Here is a 26,583-nt window from a genome sequence, read left to right on the forward strand (position 1 = left end):
TCATTTCCCCATTCTTGTTAGCAGCTATGCAGTATTTCGATGAATCAGGTGCCTACCATCTTTTATCTAACCAGCATGGCAGTTTTAACACCCCTGCTTTGTACAGGAGGAAACTCATGCCTGAGAGATAGAACCTGTCCTCCTGACTCCCAGTCCAGCGCCCTTCCAGGGGACTCCAAAAGCCCTGTTCTGAGCTAGGCAGTTCGACGCTAAGCTTTATCCCCTGCCCCACCATGACGTATCTCGGCTTGTCCAGTTTCTCCCTCTAGGTTTGGAGACCACCTCTGTCCCAGCTGTCCCTCTCTGGCCTCACAAGGTAGCAGGCTCTGCCCCTTCTTGAGGGATAAGGGAAGTCTTACCTTCGTGAAACCAGTACCTCCTAACCCTCAAACGCTGTGTCCACGGTCTTGGAGGAGCAGCTAGTGCCTGGGCTGTAGACTGGCCAGTCTCCTTCTTCCTTTGCCTTAACAGTGAGCCTGCCAGGAGTCACTGGTTCCTTAAATGCCTGGCCCCCTGGGGGCGATCCCTTACTCAGGTTCTGCAGATGCCCCAGCTATTTGACACACTGCTTTGGGGGTGGGGTGGGGGTAGGGGATGTGAGGATGGAGCTAAGGCTGGAGAAATGCTGGGCATGGGCAGGCGGGGGAGCTGAGGGTGGTCCAAGGGTACTTCACCTGTTCCTTTGTGGCAGAGGTTTTGCTTCTCACTGCTGCTGGATGGGAGCTCTGAGTTGAGGGGCTCAGGGTAGTGTGTGTGTGTGTGTGTGTGTGTGTGTGTGTGTGTATGTGTGTGCACAGTCCAATGGGAAGGTCAAGGTGGTCTGCCATTTTGCACAAACCCAGGGGCCACCATTCATCTATGTATGGTGTCTGCACAGCCTGAGTGGCCTTGAAGGGCCACCCTGGGTAAGGAGAGGAAAATGTTAGGCCTCCTCTCCCTTCCCACTTGTACAGCCCAATACCCCCATCTGGGTAGAAGGGTAGGAGCCCACCCTTTTGCTGGACAGCATGCCCCTACCCTGACCTCCATCCCAGCTGTTCAAGCCACTCCTTTTTTTCTCTCACTGTGTATAGTCTACCTGCATGGCTAGACCCCAGCCCAGCCCACACGAGGTTCTGGGAAAGGCCTGGTGGCTGATCAGCAGCCCTGCCCTGGGCCCCCTCCTGCCCTGAACTGACCCATGCTTGCCAGCCTTGTCATCAGAGCTACTTTTGCTGCATCCCTGGGGCAGGGGCAAGAATAGAGCAGAAGTGTCTAGAACCTGAGCCCATGGGCAGATTCCCCAGGCCCCTTGGGAGGGGCTACTCTCAGCCCAGGCCTTAAAAGGGAAATTACTGGGTTGCAGCTGCTGTTGGGACCTGTAGGGCTAACATGGGATAAGTGTGCTGGCCAACAGGGAGGGGCCTGGGGCAGTGACCTGAATGCCCCCCTGCCCCAGCCTTGGCTTCTCAGGCCTATCTGTCAGAACTGGTACCTGGCCAGCCACTTTGCCTTCTGTAGAAGCCTCCACACCTGTTCTTGAGGCTTTCCACATCTCAGGGCTTCTGGCTGGATTGGGGTGAGGGTGTGTGAGAATCCTGTCCAATGGACTAATTTGGCTTTGCAGATCTGGATTTTCTCCATACTCCCAATCGCCACAAGGGTGTGATAGGGAGATTGAGGGACAGGGTCACACTCTCTCTCTCTCTCTCTCTCTCTCTCACACACACACACACACACACACACACACACACACACACACACACACGCGCTCACTCACTCTAGGAGGAGAAGACCAGTATCGGGAGGCAGGGAGTGGAGGGGAGAAGTAATCACAGACCCAGGAGGCTAGTTTTGCTCAAAATGCTCTGTTTATTGCTCTATTCAATGACCACGAGCAAATTATAAAAAGACACCAAATGTCTCTGTCTGCCGTGGAATAAATATTTAAAGTCAGCAATAAAAACACGTGGCTCCAAGATAACACATGTTGCCAAAGAGTCATGCATGCCCTGCTGATGGGCTCTCAACACACGCATGGACACGGGAACACACGCAGAGCTACACGCAGCAAGACTTCTGGGAAGGCTTTCCACAGTGACACAGAAAAATGTTTCACACAGATCTGGGGCCAAGTGCCCAACCTGCCCTCAGAGCTCCCCCTCTCCCTCCTACCCGCACCAACCCAGAGACCTCTCCCCCAGTTGAGATCTCTCTCCCCACTCAGAAGCTCCCCATGCCTGACCTTCAGGTCCTCAGGTCCTTTTCCCCACCCTGATCCCAATAACTGGGGGAAAATGCGATCTGCCTGTTGGGAGAAGTGGGGTGGGGGCCTGAGCCAGGCACCTCTGCCTGGGCGGCTTAGGGGCTGGAGCTCATGACCCCTTTCCCAGGCTGAGGAGACACAGTGTCCGGTACAGACAGCAGAGAGAGAGATGGATGGACAAACAGAACACGCTGTGGCAGGACACTTGGAGTGCGGGACACACATTTTGGATCAAGTAGCAATGGGACCGTCATTAAAAACTGAGGCCCCAGGTCTGTGTGATGTGGGTCAGGTCCTGGAGCCCCAGGCCTGGCCTGGCACATCCCTCCCCCACCCTGCCCCACTCCCCGATATATACAGTAGGAAGAGCTATGTTGGGGGCAGGGGCCAGGCTGGAGGGAAGGAAGCAGGAGGGGCAGGGCAGGGAGCAGGCCAGGACCAGAGGCAGGGCCCTGGGGGTGTGGCTGGGGTGAGGGCCCAGACTCAGGCCGGGTGGTACCCGGAGGACCTTGGGGGAGCAGTGGGGTCACTCCGGGGCCTGGCGCGACAGCTGCTTCTCATAGAGGCTCATGACATGATGCACAAACTGGTACTGCTCACACGTCTGGATCATGCCGCCCCTGCCCGGCAGAGACGTGCAGTGGGGATAGGGCTGTTGAGGGATGGGCTGCAGGCGGGTGCCCCCAACCCACAGAGTACCAACCATTCATGAGAGACCCTGTCTTTTGTGAAGCTCGGAGAGGCCAGCCCTAGCCAGCCAATCCCCTCTGCCCCTCCTGTCCCTCCCAGCCCTGGCACAGATAGCAGGGATGGAGATGGCATTCCCACCACTCTCAGCCCATCCTTCTGGTCACCTGCTGTTTCTCTTCCCTCTTCATCCAGCTACTAGCTGTCCAGATCCAGCTCCTCTACTTGTTTTCCCTACCCCATCAGCCAGTCGGTCCACACCCAGTGCGTCCTCCTGCCCCTCTCCCCATGCCTGTGTCAGTCTCTCCCTTCCGCCCCGAGGGCTCGAGCTCTCCACGTGCCCTCACCCTGCCCGTGGGCTGACCTGTCCTGACGGAGCTGGCACGTGGTCTTCAGGATGTCCACCACGCCCTCCTGCCGCAGCTGCTGGCAGCAGATGCTGGTGGCAATGAAGCAGCCAGTCCTCCCAATCCCTGCACTGAGAGCCGAGGGGATTGGGGGGATGAGGGGGTGAGGTGAGGGGGCGGGGCAGCAGGGGCGCGTGGGGCTGCGCTGCCCTGGCGGGTGGCTGGGACGGACCCACCTGCAGTGGACGATGATGGGGGCGCAGTGGGGCCCCTCCTGCTGGGCGGCCTCCTCTACCTCCTGCACCAGGTGCAGGAGTGGGGGGGCCCGGTCTGGGGTCTTCTGGTCGGGCCAGGATGTAAACCAGTAATGCTTCAGGCCTCGCTCTTCAGTCCCGCTCTGTCCAGGAGACAGAGGCCCACCCCAGATCCAGGTGAGCTCTCTGAGCCCACAAAGCACAGAGAAGGGGACGGGATGGGAGGCGAAAGAACACAGGAGGGTGGCCACAGGGAGTGGGACCCTGGGCCTCTGCCATCAACACCACATCGCCCAGTGGCACCAGACAGAGACCCAGAGCCGGCTTGGTAGTGGCGGCTGGTCAGCAGAACCGGCATTATCTTCACATCAGTTCTGCCCGGCAACTCCAGCATCATTCAAGAGAGGCAAAGAGTCCCTTCTCCAATTCACTCCTGACTCCCAGTTGCTTAATAAACAGCCCAGTCACCCCTCAACCACATAACCCTTCCTCTCACCTCGCTGCACTTGGTCTGCCCACCCCCACCCCCAGCAAGTGTTTCCCTCCCCTCCCTGCCCCGACCCCCCCTACTTCTTCCACTTTTGCTTTTATCATCTCTCCCCTCTGCAGACCCCTCTCCCTCCCCTGCTGACTGCTCCATCTCCACACCAGTCAAAATGGTCTGTCTGCAGCCCAAATCTGGACACGCTGCTCTCCTGCTCAAGACCCCTCTGTGGTTCTTGCTCTCTGAACAAAACCCATTCTCCTTAGTCTTCAGCCTAGCAAATAAGATACACATTTCAGGGTCTACCCTCCCAGGCCTGTCTCCTGCCCCTGTGCACTGGCACTCGATACTCCCACATTCCCAATGATTTGTAGATAAACACACACACATACACACATGCATGCACACACACACATATGCATGCACACACACAGCTAGCTGTTCTACCCTCCATGCCCTTACTTTTTTCTCTACTTGGAATGCAGAGAAAAAACCCCCTATTTGTTTGCCCCCTGGTCAACTCTTTCTCCATTCAGCATCACCACTTCCAGGAAGCCCTCAGGAAAGACACTGGAGGTAGGATACAGGGAGCACCCCAGTTGGCACAGTGCCCTTCTTCTGTGTTCAGTACTTACCATTTTATGGGTGCTCCTTGAGGAGAGTACAGGCTTTAGTCAGCTCTGTTTCCAGTACTCAACCCAGAACCAGGCCCAGGGCAGGTGATTATATGGGTTTATGGACAGAAGTAAATGCCTCAAAACCCCAAGCTGCCCCGATTCTTTCCTAACCAGTCTTGTGGCACTGAGAAGATGAGGCAGCCCTGCCTCCCCCAAGCCTCTCTCTCTAAGGCAACAGGAATCTGGTTCCTTGGGGCCCTGTGTTATCTGGCTGTGACAGTTAACACAGCCTCTGCCCCCCGCCCTCCTGGAGATTTCTGCCCTCCACCCAGGCCTATATCTCAGAGCTGTTCAGGTGGGCACTGCCCTCAGGGGGCTGAGTGCTCCCTAGTACCCCACCTTGCATCCTCTCTAGTGGGAGACGGGCAGCTAAGAGGAACAAGTCTCAGGCCTTGAACTAGACCCTGTGACTGCAGGCATCACTGGACTTCCCCGGCTGTTTCTGGATAGAGCGTCAGCTTCCTGGTGCCCAGCTCACCTCTTCCAGCTTCTGGGGTTTTTAAAGTGGTTCCACCTTCCCCACATGTGGCTCTTATCATTTCTCAAAAAGTGAACCCACTGATCCTCCTGATTCCAAAGGAACAGTCTCCTCTATTATGCTGCCCCTGGAAGAAGCACCACTTCAGGGTGGGAGGATCCCTTTCCCTACTCTTCTGGGCTGTTTCCTCTTGCTCATATTTTGTGTCTCTCTTTCTTCCCTTTTTCTGTAATTACAACTTCCTCCTGCAACTCAAATGCAGCAAGGAGTGTCTGCCCTCTGGTGGAAATATTGGATACAACAGGCCAGATGAAGGGGATGCTTTTAGCCGGGATCTCAAAGTTCCCACTGTCTTTCAGTTATAAGGACAGTGCTGGAGGCAGCTGGAGACCCCTTATCCAGACAGTCCTGGATTTGGGTGCATTGAAGCAGAGCTGGAATGACAGTGTAGACACACAGAGAGCCCAACAGCATAAATACAATAGAGGTTTGGTCCTGCTTCTGCCCCCTAAGTCCATTCACCCCTCCCTTCTCCATGCCCATCAGTAAATCCTGGAAAACCCAGGACTTGATTTCAGCTAGAGTGGACTCCGGAACCCTGTTCTCTGTGGTGTCCTCAATAAAGCCCTCACTCCTGATCCTCCCAGCCCAGCCCAGCCCCAGGCCTCACCCTGAGGGAAATGAGTCGCAGCCGGTAGTCCTCAGTGTGAATGACTTTCCGCACGGTGATCTCCACACCATCATATACCACCTGCTCCTCCGGCCAATACTCGGTGCACTTCTGTAGGGGACAAAATCAAGCTGAAATACACTCCCAGTTCCCCAACCACACTCTCCACAGTGCCCCTCCAGGCCAGCGGGGAGAGAGAGAAAATGGCATTAAGGTTTGCAGTTAGAGAGAACTGGGTTCAAATCTCAGCTTCACAACATTTAAGCTACCTTCCTTTCCTGGGCCTCAGTTACCTTATCTGGAAAATGGGAGTAATGCCCATTTTGAAGGACTTTTCTAGGGCTGTTACGAGTATGGAGGTAGCCAGGGTCAGCCCTGGCAGCCTAGGAGGCACTAGAGCATCCTGCTTAAGATCAAGGGCACTGGAGGTACAAAGGCCAGCTCTGCCTCTATCGGAGTGACCCTGAGCAAATGACTTAATCTCATTGAGCCTCACATTTCCGCAACCTCATAAGATTGCTTTAAGAACATGGAAACAAGAGGCTTAGCATGGGCACGAAGCAGCAGACACCTGGTGATGGTGCAGGGGTGCCTACCTCGTTCATCTCCTCGATGTTGGTGATCATGACAATGATGGGTGTGTGCTCCTGCCACACCATGTGCCAGAAGTCGCCGACCGTGCTGACGATGGGTCCCTGAGTGGCGATGTACACCTTCTCCTCCCCACCGTAGCCCTGTGGCCAGCCAAGTCCAAGCTGTCAGGGTCAGATGCAGTGTTCCCAGGGCCCAGTCCCCACACTCAGGTGGTGCTGGCAGCAGCCGCACTGGCTTAGGGATAAGCCTGGAGGATGGATTCCCACCAGCTTGGGTTCCTTTTCAGGGAGAGGGTGTCCGGATGGGGCTACGTACCCGGATGTAGTTGGCGTTGATGTAGGAACTCAGAGGGTCGTCAGGGTCTGGTGAAGTCAGACACACTCTGCTGTGAGGGTCTAGGGTTGGGGAGACAGGTGAGGCTGGGATCCGACGTGTGCAATCCTCCCGGGGCAGGGCCCACCATGTCTGGCCCATTCAGGGCACCCTCTTTTTTTTTGAGACTCTTAAATTTCCTCCTTCACCTACCCTGTAGCAAAATACTGACCCTTCCCCATGGCCTGCTGAGGCAGGTGGGGCCCAGGCTGAAGAGAGGGGTTGAGTATGAGGCCCTGGGTGTCTACTTCTGTAGCATCAATGCCTGCCCATTGCCTGTGCCCCTTAAACTGCCCTGGGCTCACTGTGCCTCATGTTCTGGGGAGAAAAAGCTAAATAAAGGAGTTATCTAGGGTACATGTCCTGGACAGCAGGGGCAGCAAGAGTTTGAACAGACACTCTCACCAGCATGCTGGGTACATTTGTAAAGCACATGGCCTTTCTAAAGCCTCGGTTTTCCTGTCTGTAAAATGGGGGTAAAGATACCTATATCCTAGGATTGTTGGAAAGATAAATGAGGAAACAGCTGCAAAAATGCTATGTAAACCGTAAAGTGCTTTATAACTATGAAGAACTGTTAAGATTTGGGGGATGAAAGCTGAGGAAGAATATTGGGATAAAAGGAGTAAAGCTTTCCACATCTGAGCTGAGACTGTAGAATCTCAGTAGCAGACATGTGTGCACAAGGGGCTTTTTCTCTCTCTTCAATTCATTCACACGTCAAATCCCACAGTAATAGACTCTCATAACATCCTGCTCTTCTTCCTGGGGTAGAATCTGTTTTGTTCCAGCCAGAGCCACCCTGCACTGACTGCTCTGCCAGTTTGCAGAGGCTGGCACTGAGGTGGAGACGGTGTGTGGGGTGGGCAAGAAGCTGGCTGGGGCTGGGGTCCTGGCTGTGGTCTAGCTTTCTCACCAGCTCACTGTCTTCTCTCTTCTCTGGGCCTCTTTCTCTCCTGTATAGCGGGGGATGGACCAAAGGTACTTCAGGTGTGCACAGAATGGCTCTCAAAGTAGAGGGGAGCAGTTTAGAGTTTACACCACTGAGCAGACAGCCTGCGTGCAAATCCTGGTTCTGACTTACTAGCTGTGTCATTTAATCTTCCTGTGCCTTATCTATACACTGGGGACATCACTTTCATCATAGCCTTACTAATCTTGTAAAGGTTAAAAGAGTGAACGTTACCGGGTCCTCAGACTGGTAACTTGGCCCAGCATACAGAACATGTTATTATTGCTGTCATTACTCATGTTACCACAGTTAACAGGTAAAAAGAAGGATGCTAAGTGGCAGGAGAAATGGCACGAGCCTCCGCTCTCCAGCCGTGTTATGCTCCAACCCCAGTGCCTGAGGTTTTGGCAGGTGATTTGGGGGGTGGGCGGTTCTGTGGAAAGAGATGGAAAGGGGTGTCAGGAGTGGAGAAGAGCAAGGTTAAGCAGAGGGGTGTTCTGGGTGACCAGCAGGAGAGAGGAGCAGGGTGCACTGCATGAGCCAACTCCCTTCTCCTGTCAGCGCTGCCCAGATTAGGTGCCAGAGGTGGGCACTGGCCCCTTTGGCCAGATACCAGGGTCTTTGGTATTAAAGAACCACTGTGGGAACGGGAGTGGTACTATTGCCCATAGTGTGCCTGGCATTGTGCTTTAGAGTAGAATCTCCTAGATACAAGACATAGTCCCTGCCCCCAAGTGTTGAGCAAGCAGACAAGCAGTGGGTGGCCTGTGAGTACTGGGGCCGAGGAATAGAGGGGGTCCTTGACTTGGCCAGGGTGTGACCCCAGTAGAAGGAGGAGGGAATACCATTCTCTCTGATTCAAGTGCACAGGGCAGGGTGGGGTCTGGTGAGAGGTGAGCTGGAGGCGAACCTGTTGATGAAGGGTCTTATAAACCACACTTCTCAGGCTGGACCTAAACCCGAGGATTACAGGGTGACGCGACAGTGTTTAAGGAGGAGAAAGTCAATTCGATTTCGGTTTTGCATCACTTTGGTGACAATGACAGAAGAGGCCAGGAGGGTAGGATGTGGGAGTCAGACTAATTAGAAGATTACTGCAATCATCAAAGTAAGAAGTGTTAGGGGTCAGAGGGCTGCCCAGCCCTGCACAACTCCAAGGGGCATTGTAAATGCAGTCGACGTAAACGGCACCCCCCGAAACTGGGCAACTAACCTCTACCCCTAAAATGTCACTTGGCAGTGAGGACAGGGAAGGGGAGCTAGATTTGAGACACTGGTTCATTCACTCACTCACTCACTCACTCACTCACTCACTCACTCACTCACTCACTCACTCACCCACCCACCCATTCATTCACTCCGATAGGTGCAGAATGTCTACCATGTGCCAGGAACCATTGGTGGTTGGGACACAGTGGTGAAATGGACAGAAATTGCTCCCCTGCATCTTGTTCTCAGTGCTGCCTGCTGGGTTCCTGGTCACTCTGTATCGTCACTGTCCACAGATCTGTCTCTTCCATAAACCTGTGAGCACCCCGTGCACAGAGTCTGTGTCTCACTCACGCCTGGATCCTCAGCCCTGGGGGCAGGGGCTCCGGAAGCATGAGCAGAATGAATGCAAGAACAAATCTCAGGGTGTCTTGAGGCTGAGAAGGAGCCTCTGCCAAGTCTGCTCTGCCCTCTGTCACTGCCCCCAACCCCCTAAGCCCCCAGCCCAGTCTCTGCGGGCACAGGGTCAATTCTTGCTGGCCACAGAGAACATTCTCTGTTGGGCTCAGAGGCCTGGAGGCTCAGGGTGGCTCAAGGCCTCTCAACAATCCAGTGCCCGGTGGAGTGATGGCCTGACTCCGCCCTCCCCCAGTGGCCATTCTGAGTGGCAACCAAAGGCCTAGGTTCTGGGGTACCCGAGCCCCTCCCTCCAGGTGGGTCTAGGTGGGTGTGGGGAGCAAGATGAGGGAAGACGTGAGCAGCCCTGAGCAGTGCATCCTGGCCTTACATGGTGCTTTGTTTAACCGGAACTACCTAGAGACTGTGTAACCATAGCAACCACAAGTCGATATTTTAAAAGTTAAAAATAAGTCATGACATCTTACATGTTGTTGGAGATGCTGATGGCAAAACTGCCTTTTTAAAGCCTCGTCACTCCATAACTGAGTGGAGTAGGTTTGTGGGAATTCACTTTCAACAAGTCACCCCTCCGAGCTAGCCCTGGGGCCTGGGGCCAGAATTGAGCAGGGTGACACACAGACAGGGGTTTGATTAAAGTTGCCTGAAAATGACACTCCAGGGCTGAAAGAGAAACAGTAGGCCACCTGGTCTAACCACCTCCAGGGAGGGAAAATCCCTACCACTCTCCAGGGGACCGTTCGTGCAGCCTTGCTTGAACACCGTCAGTGATGGGGTGCTTACTACCCGACAGGCGGCTCACTCCCGCGTGGGGTTGTTCCGCCTGGTAGAGGGTGCACAGCCTGGACAAACTAAACTCGGGAGACAAAAGAGCCCAGTTCTGGGGTCACAGAGGCCTGGTTTGAAACTCAATTCTGTACTTTCTGGCTGTGTGACTGCGGATGAACCACACAACCCCCCGAAACTTAATCGCCTTTCCTCAAAATCTGCCCACTCTGAAGAGCCAAGGATGTGAGAACACTGCCGTCACCACACTGGGTAGGAGCTGCTGTTATCGTCGCTGTTTCTCTCTGGGTTTCCACAGCCCAGCACAACACCTGACCAGGGCAAGGGTCTGGAGAGCGCTGCGTGAAGGAATGAACTAACCTCTGCCCTCACTAGGGGGTGTTTCCCTTCACTGGGCATCACCACCCTCCATCCCTTCGAGGGACCCTGGAGGCCCAGCTTGGGGGGTTAAGGTCTTCCTCAGGGTGAGGGGACACCCAGGGGAGGGTGAACCTGCCCCTAACCCTCTGGGGCAGTGAGTACTCACTGGGAAGGATGGTTTTGTACCGGTTCTTCCGCACCAGCCCAGGGATATCATACTCTTTCGGATCCACAAAGTTCATGGGGATTTCCTGCAGGAGGATGACACGGGTGTGAGCAGCTGTGGGCAGGCGCTCATAGACGTTTGACTCCAGGGGCTGCTGTGCCCCCAACTTCTAGTCCAAGGGCAAGCTTGAGTGCATGCATTTATTTAACATTCACTATTAAATGAGTTAGTGCATATACAAAACACGATTAGAATAGTGTCTGGCACACAACAAGTACATAATAAATATTATTACTACTGTCTATTGAGGGCTAGTCTGGCACACAGACGACAATAAATGGTCAATAAATAAGAACAAAAGTTTGAAAAGCAACCTGGCCAATCACCATCATTTCCCACATTCCCTGTGCTGAGTGGCTTTGTTGATCGGTGTTCCCACCCTAGACATCACCATCGCAGGATCCTGTGTTGTGCTGCTCACTCTGTGCTCCACCTCATTCTCATCTTCTCATATCCTGTCCATCTTAAATGCCACCTCCTCCAAGAAGCCTACCCTGATTCTCTAGCAAGAAAGGAACCTCCTGAGCTCCCAGGGCTGTATTTGCCCCTCCCAATCACTGTGTGTGCCAAGAGCTCCAAGTCTGGACTCCTCTGCCTGGAATGTGAGGTCTTCTGGGATCTGCCTTTATCACCAGCGCTCTCAAGGTTCCTGCCCTCCAGTTATGCCCGTCTCTTCCTGTTGCTAATATGCCATTCTCCATCTTGCCTCCAGGTCTGAGCTCATGGCATTCCACTTGCAAGGAGCACCTGTCTTCAATTCTCCACATCATTCCCCCCCTTTAAGTTTCCCCTCTAGCCTCACCTCCCCCCATGTCCTCTGGGATGACTCCCCCGTGCCTCTCACCTCTTCACTCCCCTTCTGTCCACCCACACAGTTTAGCACCTGACCACACATGGTTCTATAGAGTTCACTGTGTTTGGACCCATGAAGTATGTGCTTTGTAAAATGAGGATTGTAATACTCACTTTCTAGGGTTGTTGTGAGACTCAAAAGAATAAAAAACATGTGCAAAAGCGCCCGTGGAATGGGTGTGCAGGCTGTGCTCCTCTCTCTGAGCAAAATCGACAATGGTCTACTGAACAGGAAACGACAGAAAGGACAAAAGTCCTTTCTTCAAGGGGAGGTGATGGTGATGGTGGTGGGAGCTCGGAGTGGGAACAGGGGCTGGGGTGGTCCGGGGAGGCTTTCTAGGGGCATCGAGGGTGGAGAATGATGTACAACAGGTCTGGAAGGAGAAGACAAGGGGGTGGGGGTGGCAGGCGGGCGAGTGGGGGTGGCCTAGCTTGAGGTGGACAGTCCCTGCAGGGGTCGGGGGGCATAAGGCTAGAAAAGGGGGCTGGGACTAGCCCAACTCGGGCAATGCAGGCCACGCCAAGTTCTGCAGAATTTGGAGCAGTGGGTCACAGGGTGATGGAGGTCTTCTCAGAGAGCCATCCAGTCCAGACAGGGAGCAGGGTGGCTGGGGCAAGGGGAGCTGTGAGGAAGGCACATTGGTTCCCCATCCCTCTGGCTTCTCCGAGGAGGGACTCTCCTCCAATAGTCATGGCCCTTCGCCCACCTTGCCCACAGAGGTGGGTGAGTAACCTGATGGGTCTGTTGGCTTGAGAAAGGGAATTTGGGGTCCCAGCCTCCTCTTTCCTCCTGCTCTCTGGCCCTCCTGCCAGGAAAGAATTATAGTGATGCCCCATGGGGCTCAGGATATGCCAGTACCACCTGGGGGCGGGGGTAGAAAAGTTTAATTCTGGGGGTCAGTATTAGGAAGTTCAGTATTGCTACATACCTAAGCCTCATTTTAAACCTCATCTTTACCAACAAAAATAATGGCGATATTGTGATCTCCTAGGTCTTAACTCTTAGACCTAGGCTGAGTACTCAGGCAGGTAAACAGGGGTGTCATTTACTGGGTCCTTTGAAATCCAGCAGGAGGCAGCTGCAGGCTGTAGCAGAAGTCTAGAGAGGAGGTGATTAGGACCACCCTAAGCTATAGCCACACGGGTGGAGAGGTTTCAAAGGGGCATGAACACTGCTTGGTGATGTCGGGCAGGAGAAGGGTGGGAAAGCAGCAGTCAGAGGAGAAGGTTTCCCATGGCTTTCAAAGCACAGAACTGGGCACTGAAGACTCGGGAATGCCACTGAGCACCAATCACCCGGATGGGCGCTTTGCACACCTTAGTGATCTCTTTAATCCTCGCAGCATCCCCATTATTTTTATCCCCATTTTCTAGATAAGGAAACTGAGGCCCGGAGGGAAAGCAGCTTGCCCAAGACAGTAGGAGGGCTGATAATGAAATGACTTTCATCTATCAGATGCTGAGTTCTGGGCACCCCACTCTGCTGCGTTGCTAGTTGGGTGACTGACATGAGCAGAGGGATCTGCCCATCGTGGGGTAGCCGGCTCAGGGGACTCACAAAGAATTCTGCCTGCAGCAGGAAGGGATCCAGGGCCTTTTCGTGGAGCTCCTCGGCCTGGAGGATGCGGGAGGCACTGAGCAGATACTCACGGGCTGACTCCTCACGTGGGGACATGAGGTAGCCAAAGCCCTCCTCGTTGCAGCCGGGTGTGCACATGTCCAGGGTCAGGGAGACGTTGGAGCCCCTCCTGGAAAGACCGGTAAAGGGGGAGTGAGTCTCAGGGGCAGGGCAGGGATCAGCTGGGGGTTTGGAGTGGGAAGATGAGGGACAGAGAGATCAGGGGTGGGAACTGGGTGGGCTCCAAGAAGTGGGGGTGTCACATCACTCCTGACATAAAGAGCACAAGTCTCAGCCCCAAGGCTTAGGCATGACTCCCCGCCTCCTGCCTCCTGCAGTGGAGTAGCTGAGTGGGGGGTTGGGGACCCCAGTTCCAGAGATTCTATCTGAGGCAACCTTACCACAGCCCTCCCCTGGACTCTCCTCTCCTACTGGAGGCAGTGCCCAGCCCTGTGGCCCCCAGGAAGCTCCCAGAGACAGGGCACCTGCCTCGATCAGAGAAGCAGGGCTCGACCCTCTGTACCACGGTCCTGGGCCCAGCAGTCTGGGATGAGGTTGCCAATGAGTCAAGGACATCTCATCCAGGAGAGGCCGGGACCCTCGGCTGTCAGGGAAAAAGGGGGTTCCAAGGGCAGCACAGCGGCGGCAAGGATGTCTGCCCTGGACAAACTCTACTGTGCTTAGTGTCTAAAGGCCCAGAACAGGGAGAGCTCTCTTTATATAGAAAGGGAAACTGAGTCCCAGAGAGGGGATGAGAATTGCCCAAGCTTGCACAGTAAGGGGGTAGCAGAGCTGGAAAAAAGCTAGGTTTACTGACTCTTCATTCAGTGCTCTCTCTGTCCATAACATCATGTGGGCAACTCAAACCTGGTAGGATCTGGCTTAACTAGCTAGTCTCTGAAAAGAGGGTGTCGACACCTCCCAGAGTGTGATCTGGGGAACACTATGACACACTCTATAAAAGTAGGACTCTGTGGTCAAGTGCCTTTGAGGAATGCCACACACTACCCCACACTGATTTACAATGAACACAAACACGTTTACTACAATTCCTGTAGTAAAGAAACCTACCCAAACTACTTGTGTGAGTGTGCTCATATATACACTTATATATGCCTGTGTGCTCATGTGCAGTAACGGTATTTCCTGGCACTCACCTTGGGGCATTCGGATCTGCATACATCAGACCTAAAGAGCGTATGCTCACAGTGGCTAAGCTATGAGGTCAGCTTGGTCCTAGGCACTGGGAACTACAATCAGGCATCTGCCCTTTTGACCGGGAGCTGAGCCCACAGAGCCCACCCCTCCTCCACCCCTCCCACCTCTCCTGCAGACCCATGGACTTGACAGTCAGTGAGGTGGGGTCGGCCTCAGGCTTGATGTCCATCACGCAGTCAAACACAGGAGTCTCAGGAACGGGGTCCAGGTCCAGGAAGTCATCCTCGACCTTGTCTTCCATCCACTCTGAGTAGGTGAAGGAGGGCTGGCGGCTTACCGACTGGCGCCTGTCCTCGGGGGGCAGTGGGGTAGGTGGCTCTGGGGCCGCCCTCAGGAGGTGCCACACCTAGTTGGAGGCATATAGCATCATGGACCTGGGACCACGCTGCAGTCCCCTCGCTGATGGGCTGCCCATGGGATTAAGCCCCTTGCCCCTATGTCTAGAGCAGCCCTGCTATCCTGGGAGCTATCTGTGTGGCACTGTCCCTCACACAGATGGGAGCCTCCACCCCCTGTCCTGTCCTCCCTGACCCTTCCCTCCCCTTACCCCTCAGTTTCTTGTGGATTGAGGACTTCTTGGTGGTCTGTGGGGATTCCTACTTCAGGCTTCTCCCTGCCTCTGCCCCTTTCCCCTGCCTGGAACACTGTAGATCAATTTTGAAGGCGCTCTCACCCCATGCTGGGCATACTGGTGGAAGGACACAGATACCCCATCCTCAGCCCTACCCAGAATGTCTAATGGGAGCTGGAGGGGATCAGGCCTCAGGGTCAGAGGTGGGGAGCACTGAGGTCAGGTCAGGAGGCACCTTACCAGGGTGGTAACGAGGAGCACAGACAGAGAGACCAGCAGCAGACTGGGGACTTCCCAAGTCCCAATGCCCAGCCAGGCCTGGGGAATATCAGACAGTCAGGTCAGGGTGGTAGTCGTGGTGGTGCGGGGGACAGAGTTCTCATGTTTCAACAGGGACAGAACCGAGGCCCTGAAAACTTCAGACCAGGTCTGGGTGGTGAGCAGGTAGAAGAGCTCCAGGGGGTGGAACTAGGGGAAGCCCCGTGCAGGGGTTAGTGTGATGGGAAGCCTCCAGCTGCTCCCCCCTGCCCTGGAGGTCCCAGAGCTTACTCACCTGGGGTCCCAGCTGTTCCAGGAGTGTGGCATTCTGTGACCAGATGGGGCCATAGCCACTGAGCCAGAGCATCCCGCAGGCAAGCTGGGACAAGCAAATTGAGTTCGGAGCCTGGGCTCTTCACCCCCATTCCCCTCCCAACCTGGCTCCCCAGGGTCCAGACTGCGCAGCTGAGGGAAGGGCCCAAGTACTGTGTGCCCAAAGAAGGCCTGAGGACTCTCTCTGGAGAAAAGCTGACTAAAGGGAGCCAAGAGAAAGCCCTTCCCAGGGGACCTCAGCTACATACATCCAAAGGGAAGTCTCCCAGAGATGCCTCCATAGACAGGAAGTCCTCAGAGAGACCTCTGCAGGGCTGGAGGTTGGGGGGGGGCAGCCTGTGTTCTTGCTTCTGGGGTTAGGGAGGGCAGGGAGTGAGGGGCTTAGCTATTGAGGCTGTAGCTCAGAACTCCAGCCTTCTCCTCATGCCAGCCTGAGGGCTGGGAGTCACTGAGGGACACCAAGAAGGCCCTCACCTCTTTGTATCCCCAGGGGGCCAGCTTGGGGAGGGCTACCCCTCCACCCGCACTCTCTCCAGGCCCTGGTGAGGCCTGCAAAGTCCTTACCAGGAACTGAGAGGCAGCTAACAGGCACAGGCTGCTCTTGACCGTGAGGGAGTGGCTCCAGGTGCCTTGAGGTGGAGGCTTCTGAGCTGGCTCTGAGGGTGGTGAAGGAGGGGGTGGTGGTGGCATTTCTCTCTGCGAGTCCGTGAGCCCTTCGGCTTGGTCCAGGGCCTCCATCACTACCGGCTGGGGGAGACCTGCGGAAGGCAGACGGAGCGCCGCTGACTCCGGGCCTGTGCCCACGGCGGGCTGCTCCTTCTGGGGCTGCTGTGCCTTCCTCTCGATCCGGGATCAGTCAGCGTGGCTCCACTTCCAGCAGTCACCCTCGATTAGCAGAGCAATATTCACCTACCTTCGTCAGAAACAGCTAAGTGTGGGTGGACAAATTATTTCTCTTTTATTTCTCCAGTAACAGAGTGAAAATGGCAGGAGGTTTTTCGGGGAGTTAACATCGTTGTGTTTATGCAGCTTCATTCTTTCCCATTTCTTAAGGAAACAAAAAACAACCAACTCAAACTCAATTAAGAGAGAGAGGGAAAACCATGGCACAAGGCTGTGAATGTGAATAACCCACCCACGCCTGCCCCCCGGATTTCTGACTCTCGTGCTCTGGGCCCTGACTGCGGCTGGAGGCTGGACATGTGACAAGATCACAGCCACAGTTCCTCCCCACGCTCGAGAACCCAGACTGGGGTGGAGTGGGGGTGGTCAGGGTGGTGTGGAGGAAAACCTGGGTGTCGTAAAATTGTCATCAAATGTCTGGAATTCAGTTCTAGGTCTGTCCCTAGTTGTGTGACCTTGGGAGAGTCACGCCCTCTCTGGGCCTCAGTTTCCACCTGGAAAATGAGAGTTGGGCTCAACCCTTGGTTTTGTAACTGTGCTTCATGGAGCCCTAGTATTTTCTCAGGTGCACCAGGCATTACCAAGTGCTGAGTCCCTAGGCCTGTGGCTCAGCTGTAGAAGCTCTGCTTGTCCCCGTTCCACACACCGGGTTTCCTTTAAGATGATTTCAACACAGGGTTCCACTTCTAAAATAGTCTGAACACCACTGGCTTAGATCTGAGGCACTGACCTCAGGATAGGGATTCCAGCAGTCACCTTGCTGAGTCCTAGATGCTGAAGGTCCCCATCCAAACCCACATGTTTCAGTCTACTGCCAAGAAGAGAGGGACCAGCAACAGGGATGTGTACCGCTTGACGGTGGGAATGGAACTGTCCACATATCACCGTGTATATGGGACAATGTACTCCTTTTCTGGTTGGGTGACAACAGAACACCCATAGCCAAGACCACATGAGGCCAGCATAGTTGCTTGTCCATGTGCTTGCTTGCTCGCTCACGTGACATTGACCAAGCATCTCCCATGGCCTGGATCAACAGTGCCGTGCAGAGTGCAGGTCCTGGAAACAGCTGCATTTCCACCACAGGCTCCTCCTTTCCAGATGCTGACCCTTTATGGCTCCCTACCAGCTGTGTTCCAGCCACACTCTGTGCATTTCCTCAGGTGAGCCCACTCTCTGTACTTTGCACATGCTATTCCCTCTGCCTGGAACATCCCTCCAACACCCTGCTCCCCCTCATCACCTCCCCCCGCCCACCGCACTTCGCCAAGTTAACTCTGATTCATCTTGTAGAACTCAATCAGATGTCACCAGACTTAGGTCCCTTCCTATTATATGCGCTGGGCACCCCATGCCTCTCCTTCATTCTGCCAGCAGCAACAATACCCCTGGAAAGTGCAAGGCCCTGCTCTGAGTGCTTTACGCTGGCTAATTTACTCCCTCCTCATAGGACTCCTGTGAAGTTGGTACTCCTATTATCCTCCTTTTACAGAAGGCCAAGATGAAGTCCAGCCAGGTCAACAGACTTGCCTAAGGTCAGCTAGCTAGTAAGTGGCTGAGGTAGGTTTAAACCGAGGTAGCTGGATGGGCTCTGAGCTACATTACACTCACGACAGTTTGTAAAATTATTTGTTGAATATCGTCTCCCCCACTGTCTGTAAGTTCCGTAAGGGCAGGAGTGGTATCCGTTTTGCTCATCATGACCGTCTACAGCATTTAACGCAAGTCTTGGCATGTAAGCCTGCAGCAAATACTTACTAAATGAGCGAGTGACGATGCATATGTGATCATCTTTTGCTCAGTTTTCTTACTGATAAGTGGGGACAATCATACATACTTTGAAAAGGTGTTATGAAGACTATAGATAAAACGCCCGGCATTGCACCTGGCACCTCAAAGGTGCCTGATAAAGTCAGATTATAATAATGATTATACAGGATTCCCACTCTCCTGAGTAAAACAGACCAGCGGGTACATGTTTACAATACAGTGTGTTACCTGAAAAACCTAAGTGCTGCTGAGTCCATGGGGGCTAGGGGAGGGCATCCACCTTTGCCCATAAAGACTACAGTTATTAACCACAGGAGCGCACAGCTTAGAAAAAAAATGCTGCTGCTTAGAGATGGATCATGCAGGACGCCAAGAGTTTCCACTACAGATAAGCAGAGGGTTGATTACTCAAGTGGCAAGGTCCACCCACACCCTCTGAAAAAGCAGTGGAGGGATGCTGCCAAATATGGAAGGCTGGGAGGGGTACAGGCCAGGGGGCATGTGGCTTGGCTCTGCAACACACATGCTGCGGACTCTGGACAATCCCTTCTTCTCCCCGGGCCTCAGGTGCCTTATCTGTAAAAAGAGGAGCATGAACTAGAACTCAGTGCTTCTGAGACGTTCCTGCCATCTTAGGACAGGGGACTTGGGTCTTGGGGAATAACAAGCTCACCCAGTCTTGAACTTTTCTGCTTTATTTTAAAATTCATGGGTGCTCTTTGTTTTATACTACAGTATATATGCACTTGTTTTGATATTAACATAATGTGTTTTTTTCCCTTCCCAAAGTTTCGAATCAAATTTATGCTTCAGGAGAATGTGCTACATTTATCCTGTGGCTTTGCCCTCAGGGGTACATGCACCCCAGTCTGAGAAGCATGGAACTCGCCTGCAATAAAACATCATGCTGCTGTTATAAATGACTCTGTAGATGAATATTTAATAACATGGAAAGAAATTTCAATGCTATGGAGTGAGAAAGGCAAGGTTACAAAACAGTATGATTGATCCCTTGGCCTTAAAAATTAAGAAAGTATAAATATGCATATAAAAAGGTGGAGTATATGTGATGTAAGACAAGAGGCTAACATGAGATGGTGCTTGCAGAGCCTTGCAACACAGCGAATGCCTGGCACACAGTAGGTGCTCCATAAATGTACTCAGTTAATGGGAAGAGCAGAAGCCAGGTGTTAACAATGATAGTTCTTTGGAAGATGGTAAAATTAGAGGTGATTTTTTTCATTGTTTATTCTAGGTTTCCTCCAATACATACATACATATATAAATACATATGTGTATGAATATATACATATGTACATATATACACACACATATATTTGTTCTTAGTGAGAAACAATATTTTTAAAAAGAGATCATCGATCTGAGTTTAGATACCATGAGACCTAGCTAATATACCCAGGTTCTGGGCCCTGACTCCCACCTGTCCCGTCTCAGTGGATAGAAACACAGACCAAAGGGATGGTTACCAGAAGGGAGGGGGTGTGGGGGGGGTGAAAAGGGGAAGGGGAATATAGTCAATATTGTGAAGAGTATGCACGGTGACAGATAATTACTAAAGTAGAGTGACTGCTTTGTAAGATATAAAAATGTTGAATCACTATGTTGTACACCTAGAACTAATATAACCAATATAAGATGGTATACCCACTACACTAAAATTTAAAAAAAATCTCAAAAAGATAAAAAAATGAATTCACTTGTCAGGACATCTGAGATTCAGAGAGTGCATGGCTTTCTGAGACCCACCCAGTTGTAGCACAGCCACTCAGAAGACGGGCCCCTGGTGATGTATGACAGTTACTTTTGCATATGAAAGAGGCAGGTTAACCTGCGGGAAAGAAAAACTGCAGGCTGGTGGGGCCCTTGTATGCACATCTCAGAGTCAAAGGTGGAGGCCGTTTTTTTTAAATCCTCGCCCGAGGTTATTTTTTCCATTGCTTTTCAGAGAGAATGGAAGGGGGGGAGGGGACGAACTGGGCTGACTTCACTCTCTGCTCATTTGCGTGAGTCCAATACACATCTATTGCGCACCAATTATATACTGTGCCAAGGACTGGGATAGGCCCAAAACAGTCCTTGCCTGCATGGACGCTGCAGACCTGGGCCCATGTGTCCCGCTGGCCTCGGTCCCAAGCCCAGAGATGACGTCAGTGCTTCTCCTTGCCCTGCTCACCAGTCCACTCACTATCTTGCTTTGGGAACGACAATGCCATCATGCTGGGCAGGCTCTATGCAGTTCCCAAAGTGCCCTGTAAGCGCAGTTGCATTTCCTTCTCTCGTCAGCCCTATGAGGTAGATATTATCATCATCAGCCCCGTTTTGTTGGTGAGAGGCGGCTGCTTGTGTCAAGGGCTGGCTTTTCAATAGTTCACAGCGAGATAGCTGCTTTGCCACGCACGAAACCCTGACTCAGAGGCAGCTTGCTGACAATGATTTAACACCACACCAGCTCCTCACATGCCTGCCTCTTGCACAGGGTGAAGGGTATTTTCCAGGCGTGGGGATCGAGGCTCAGGGAGGTTAAATGGCTTGCTCAAGTACATGCAGACTTGACATTCGAACCCAGGGCTTCCTGACACCAAGTGATCCTTCCATTCTTGCCATATTGCTTTTGAGGAAAGGGTCACTGCAGCAACAGCTGGGAGATGGTGAGAGCCTGGGAGAGATGGAGGGAGTCCTTGTATCTGGGGGAGCGCTGAACCATAACCAGCTGGGTGGGGTGAGGGTGGTACAGCTTTTACACCCGATCCCCAGCTGATGGCTCCTCAAAGGCCATACGGTATGGAGGGAAGAGGTCCTGGACGACAGGAATTCCAGATCCCAGGCCAAAACTCTAGGGACCCTGGGAAAAGTCTGCAGGCAGATGGCCTTCAGATTTACCTGGGGCATGTGGGAATACTATGATCCCTCTCCTGTCACCTAGCACCTGAATCTCACCATTAAACTCTGCAGCTGCTGTGTGCCCAGGGCTGGCACCACCTGAGCTGGAGAACCCATGGCTGCTGCTGCTGCCAGTGACTCATCCTTGGAGCTGCCAGCTGCCAGCCCACCAGAACACCGGAACTGGAACGGAAGGCTGGCCCAGCCCATTCCTGTTTATGCGAGCAGGGAGGCTGGTTCTGTCCCATTCAGCTTTTCATCCCTTCCCAAACATGGCCAGGGTGACCTCTCAGCCATGACCACACAGTCTCAGGGGGCCCAGACCAACAGAACATCACATTCAGTCCTGCCTAGGCTTCTAGAAACAACAACATCGGAGCCTGACAGGCCCTGAGGGGCATCTGGGCTAGTCTGCTTATTTCTCAGATGGGGAAACTGAGGCCCAGAGTTGGGAAGTAGATGCTCAAGGTCAACAGCCAGCCAATGACAGAGCCAGGACGTTGGCTGCTACCATGACCACTATTAGCTAACACATAATGAGTACTTACCATGTGCTGGGCACTGCTCTAAGTGCTTTACATATATTAACACGTTTAGTCTTCACAACAATCCTAGAGTGTAGGTGCTATTCTTACTCTCATTTTACAGATGAAGAAACTGAGGCACAGGAAAGTCAAGTCACTTGGCCAAGGTCAGCTAATAAATGGGTAAACTAAGACTAGAGCTCAGGCAGTCTGTCTCCTGAGCCTATACTGTTGACCAACATACTAGGTGATTAACTCAGGTATTCTCTCTACTCCACATCATCTTTATTTTAAAAAAAATTTTTAATTATTTATTTTAGAGAGAGGGAGGGAGAGGAGAGGGAGAGAGAAAGAGAAACATTGATTTCTTGTTTCACTTATTTATGCATTCATTGCTTGATTCTTGTATGTGCCCTGACTGGGGACAGAACCTGCAACCTTGGTGTATCGGGACGACACTCTAACCAAGTAAGTTACCTGGCCAGGCCTAGGATCTGTCCTCTTAACAGACTCCATGCTGCCCACCCCAGGCCGGCTCCGCTGCTTTTCCTCCTCCTTGTTGGGAGAAGTCAGCCTGAGGAGCTTCAGCCCATTCCAGGACGGAGGGGTCAGGTTTTCTCTCTTTGGCACAGTCTATCACCCTGCCACCCGGGGGGGGGGGGGCAGAGAAAAGGTAGATCGGGACCAAGATGATGGGAACCAAGTGTGTCGGGTGCTCAGTCTGGAGAGGGGGAAGCTGCAGGTCAGGGGGCTGAATGCTATTCGCAGACACCTGAGATGCTGCACTAGGGAAGGGGGCAGGCTGAGAGGCAAGAATGGGAGCCGCGTGTGGGTGCTCTCGATAGGCAGATTTCCAAGTCACAAGAAATATCTCTAGACCTCACCCTGCAAGGCTGTACTGCAGTTCTTCCTGTTCCCCCAAGTGGCTTTGTTTCCAGGGAGGTAGCTTTTGTTTTTTAATCCTCACCTGAGGATACGTTTATTGATTTTTTTAGAGAGAGGAAGAGAGAGGGAGAAGGAGAGAGAGAGAGAAGCATTGATCAGTTGCCTCCCGTACATGCCCCAACCAGGGATTGAACCCGCAACCTAGGTATGTGCCCTGACTGGGAATCTAACCCACAACCTTTTGGTATAAGGGACGAAGCTCCAGCCAGCTGAGCCACCCAGCCAGGGCAAGGAGGAAGCTTTTGGTAGTGGCTCACAGCAAAAGCTTTGAAGTCACAAAGCCAGGTTTGAGGCCTAACTTTGCCATTTACATTTACTACCTACCTTGGATAAATGACTTAATCTCTCCCCTGGACAAGAGATATATGACTTGTCTCTTGAATTAGGATACCATAAGGTAAGACATGTAAAGAGCTTAGCTTGGTGCCCAGCACATGTGAATGCTCACTAAATTGTAGCCAGAATTTAGAGAGGGGAAGTGGGGAAGGAAAAGGGAGCTGAGGCAGAGGCACCAGTAAGGACTTCCCTTTCATCTGCCAGGTGGGCCCCCCAGGAGGACAATGGGTCCTCGTCCCCATGTGGGTAGGGGCTTTGAGGCTGCTGGCTGGCTATTGGAATCATGGATGGAGTGGGCATGGACTGGGGGTGGCAGAAGTGGGGCAGCTTTGTCTCTGCCAGTTATTTAAAACCAGAATGCTAACAAGCTTTCAAAACAAAATGCAACTCAAGTACTCTTGGATGGGATATAATAAAATGGTTCTATCTGAAACAGAACCAAACAGCTTTGTTGTTACAAACAAAGGCCCAATTCTTTATGCCTCTCTGGGGCGAAGGCCCAGAAGCACAAGGGCAAAAGGGTCAATGAAACTCTGAGGGCGCAGCATCCTCCTTCCCCCCGCACTGAGAACTTAAAGAACCCACAGAGAGGCCCTGGGGCGATGGGGTACCAGAGGTCTCAAGTGTTCAAGACTTAAACACAATCGCTGGGGAGGAAGGGATAGACTTTAGAGGGCATCTTGTTCCATCTTACCATTTCACAGGTGAGGAAACTGAGGTCCCAGAGAGTAAGAACCAGGATTGGCACTCAGGTCTTTAACCCTCTGGTTCAGTTCTCGCCCATTAAGGCAGCATGGGAAGTTTCACAGTGGGGATCTGAAGGTCTGAGGCCCAATGGAAGCAGAAGGCAGGGTCCTGGCTTGGGGTTCTTTGGTGAGTCCTGGTAAGTGCCCTCAGAGATCTGTCTAGAAGAGTCCAGGTGATAAGAGATAAGCAAGAGTGACCTGAGGACTTCTCCCCCACCCCAGGACAGTAGCACCAACAAATCCCAAGCCTCCAGAGGCTGCCACCCTCAAATGTCCTTCTACAACCTGAAGCCTCACAATGTTGGCAAAGTGGCAGCTGAGCTCTGCCTCTAGAGGGCTGAGTGACCCTGGGCATCTCACTGATTTTGTGGATCTCAGAGGCCTTCTGTAAACTGAATGAGACACAGGATCTTCAAGGGCCCTTCCTGTACTAAAGACCCACAGTTGCCTTAAAAAAATCTGAGCCCCAGCTTTAGTTTAATTCAATGGCTTCCCCTTGTTCTTAGGATAAAGACCAAAATTCTGCCATGGACAACAATAAAGGCCCAGCATGCTTTGGTCCCTGCTTATCTCTCAGCTTGGATGTGTGGGCTGGGGTACCCATCCACAAAAAAGTGCATGAGGGCCCTTGTGATGGTGGACAGAGCCAGGGGTCCTGGGGGACTGCCTTTCCTTAGGCTCTGTATTTTGGTGCAGAACTCTGAGAAGTCAGAATTCTAAATCTGAACCTGGCTTTCAAGCTCCTTACAAAGGAATATTTGTCAAGGGAGAAGGATAGAATATATTTCATTTAAAATTTTGTTAGCCTATAGGACACAGCAAAAGCAGTCCTAAGAGGGAAACTCATAGCATTACAGGCATACCTCAAGAAACAAGAACAATCTCAAATAAACTAACTTTTCACGTAAAGGAACTAAGAAAAGAACAACAAAGCCCAAAGTGAGTAGAATAAAGGAAATAGTAAAGATGAGAGTGGAAATAAATGAAATAGAGTCTAAAAAAACAATACAAAAGATCAGTGAAAGCAAGAGGTGGTTCTTTGAAAAGATAAACAAGATTGACAAACCTTTAACCAGATTCATCAAGGGAAAAAAGAGAGGACTCAAATAAATAAAACCAGAAATGAAAGAGGAGAAGTAACAACTGACACCAAAGAAATACAAAGGATTGTAAGAAAATATTACTAACAACTATATGTCAATAAACTGGATAATCTGGATGAAATGGATAAATTCCTAGAAACATATAATCTTCCAAAATTGAATCAGGAAGAATCAGAAAATCTGAACAGACTGATTACAACCAAAGAAACTGAAGCAGTAGTAAAAAAAACTTTCAACAAACAAAAGTCCTGGACCAGATGGCTTCACAGGTGAATTTTACCAAACTGTTTCAAAAAATGTGAGAGAAGAAAACACTTCCAAGTTCATTTTATGAGGCCAGCATTATCCTAATTCCAAAACCAGATACAAAGAAAGAAAATTATAGGCCAATATCCCTGGTGAACAAAGGTGCTAAAATCTTCAACAAAATATTAGAAAACCAGATCCAATAATACATTAAAAAGATCACATACCATGATCAGGTGGGATTTATTCTGGGGGTGCAAGGCTGATACAATATTTTGCAAATCAATAAGTGTGATACACCATATAAACAAAGCGAAGGATGAAAATCACATCATATCAATCATATCAATAGATGCAGAAAAAGCATCTGATAAAATCCAGCACCCATTTATGATAAAATCTCTCAGCAAAGTGGGAATAGAGGGATCATGCCTCAATGTAATAAAGGCCATATATGACAAACCCACAGCCAACATACTCAATGGACAAAAACTAAAAGCGTTTCCCTTAAGATCGGGAACAAGACAGGGATGTCCTCTTTCACCACTTTTTTTTTCTTCTAAATTTGAGAGAGACAGAGAGAGAGAGATACAGATAGTGATTCGTTGTTCCACATTCCTTTGTTATACATTCCTTGGTTGTCTCTTGCATGTGCCCCGACCAGGGATTGCAACCTTGGCCTATCAGGATGCTCCAACCAACTGAGCTTCCTGACCAGGGCCAGCTTTTACTACTCTTAATCAAAATAGTACTGAAAGTCTTAGTCACAGCAATCAGACAACAACAAGAAATAAAAGGCATCCAAATTGGAAAGGAAGAATAAAACTCATTATTTTTAGATGACATGATACTATAGAGAACCCTAAAGATTATACCTAAAAACTATCAGAACTGATAAATGAATTCAGCAAAGTAGTAGGATACAAAATAAATATCCAGAAATTAGTTGCATTTTCATACATCAGTAATGAACTATCAGAAAGGGGAACTAAGAAAACAATCCCATTTACAATTGCATAAAAAAAAACCCCACCTAGGAATACATTTTTAAAAATAAGGCCTGTCACTGAGTAGGCCTTCTTGTGGGGATTGGGAAGTGGACATCTGGCCAGCAGCTCCCTGACGCTGGCTCTGTTTCCCCTCTGGGGACCCCTTGCTGCCTCCCGCACTCACACACCCCAGCCTCACCTTTCACCTGTCATACATTGGATGCTGTGGCTGTAGGCCAAGGGGTTCCAAGGCCAGTGGCGATATAGCAAGAAATTCAAGGGGGTTTAATAAACCAGGTCACCAACAACAGCCTGACATTGTAGCTGGTAAATGCCTTCCTATAAAAGTGAAAGATGCTAGAGTACCACCATCTTCTCTGAGGGCGCCTTCACTTTCTCAGTCCTGGGACCACTGAGTTTGTGCAACCAGTTCTCAGCATCTTAGCGCGGCCCCACCCAGAGCCAGTTCCTGTCTCTCAGGACCAGAGAGCCCAGTCCCTGGAGGCTGAGTC

At 51.7% G+C, this 26,583-nt stretch overlaps 1 protein-coding gene across 3 annotated transcripts in view; it reads right to left on the minus strand.

Annotated features, from left to right (window-relative positions):
- Positions 1-1,828: 1,828 nt before the first annotated feature.
- The window catches only part of PTPN5 (protein tyrosine phosphatase non-receptor type 5), a 46,576-nt gene continuing 21,821 nt past the window's right edge, over positions 1,829-26,583 (minus strand). Inside the window, exons 2-14 of one of the 3 annotated variants that reach the window (XM_087821773.1) lie at positions 23,682-23,888; positions 16,173-16,366; positions 15,571-15,654; positions 15,258-15,335; positions 14,551-14,792; positions 13,169-13,358; positions 10,699-10,783; positions 6,752-6,831; positions 6,439-6,576; positions 5,843-5,953; positions 3,516-3,676; positions 3,297-3,410; positions 1,829-2,865 (exon numbers count right to left, since the gene is read on the minus strand). In XM_087821773.1, coding sequence (XP_087677899.1) covers positions 2,772-2,865; positions 3,297-3,410; positions 3,516-3,676; positions 5,843-5,953; positions 6,439-6,576; positions 6,752-6,831; positions 10,699-10,783; positions 13,169-13,358; positions 14,551-14,792; positions 15,258-15,335; positions 15,571-15,654; positions 16,173-16,346 — 1,551 coding nt within the window. In that variant the 5' untranslated portion in view covers positions 16,347-16,366; positions 23,682-23,888 and the 3' untranslated portion in view covers positions 1,829-2,771. Of the gene's footprint in view, positions 2,866-3,296; positions 3,411-3,515; positions 3,677-5,842; positions 5,954-6,438; positions 6,577-6,751; positions 6,832-10,698; positions 10,784-13,168; positions 13,359-14,550; positions 14,793-15,257; positions 15,336-15,570; positions 15,655-16,172; positions 16,367-23,681; positions 23,893-26,583 lie in introns of all 3 variants that reach the window. The other 2 variants (XM_087821772.1, XM_016219432.2) reach the window with 2 other exon arrangements.

The sequence above is a fragment of the Miniopterus natalensis genome, chromosome 11 (assembly GCF_054644295.1).
Source record: "Miniopterus natalensis isolate mMinNat1 chromosome 11, mMinNat1.hap1, whole genome shotgun sequence".
In the NCBI taxonomy this organism is placed as follows: Eukaryota; Metazoa; Chordata; class Mammalia; order Chiroptera; family Miniopteridae; genus Miniopterus; species Miniopterus natalensis.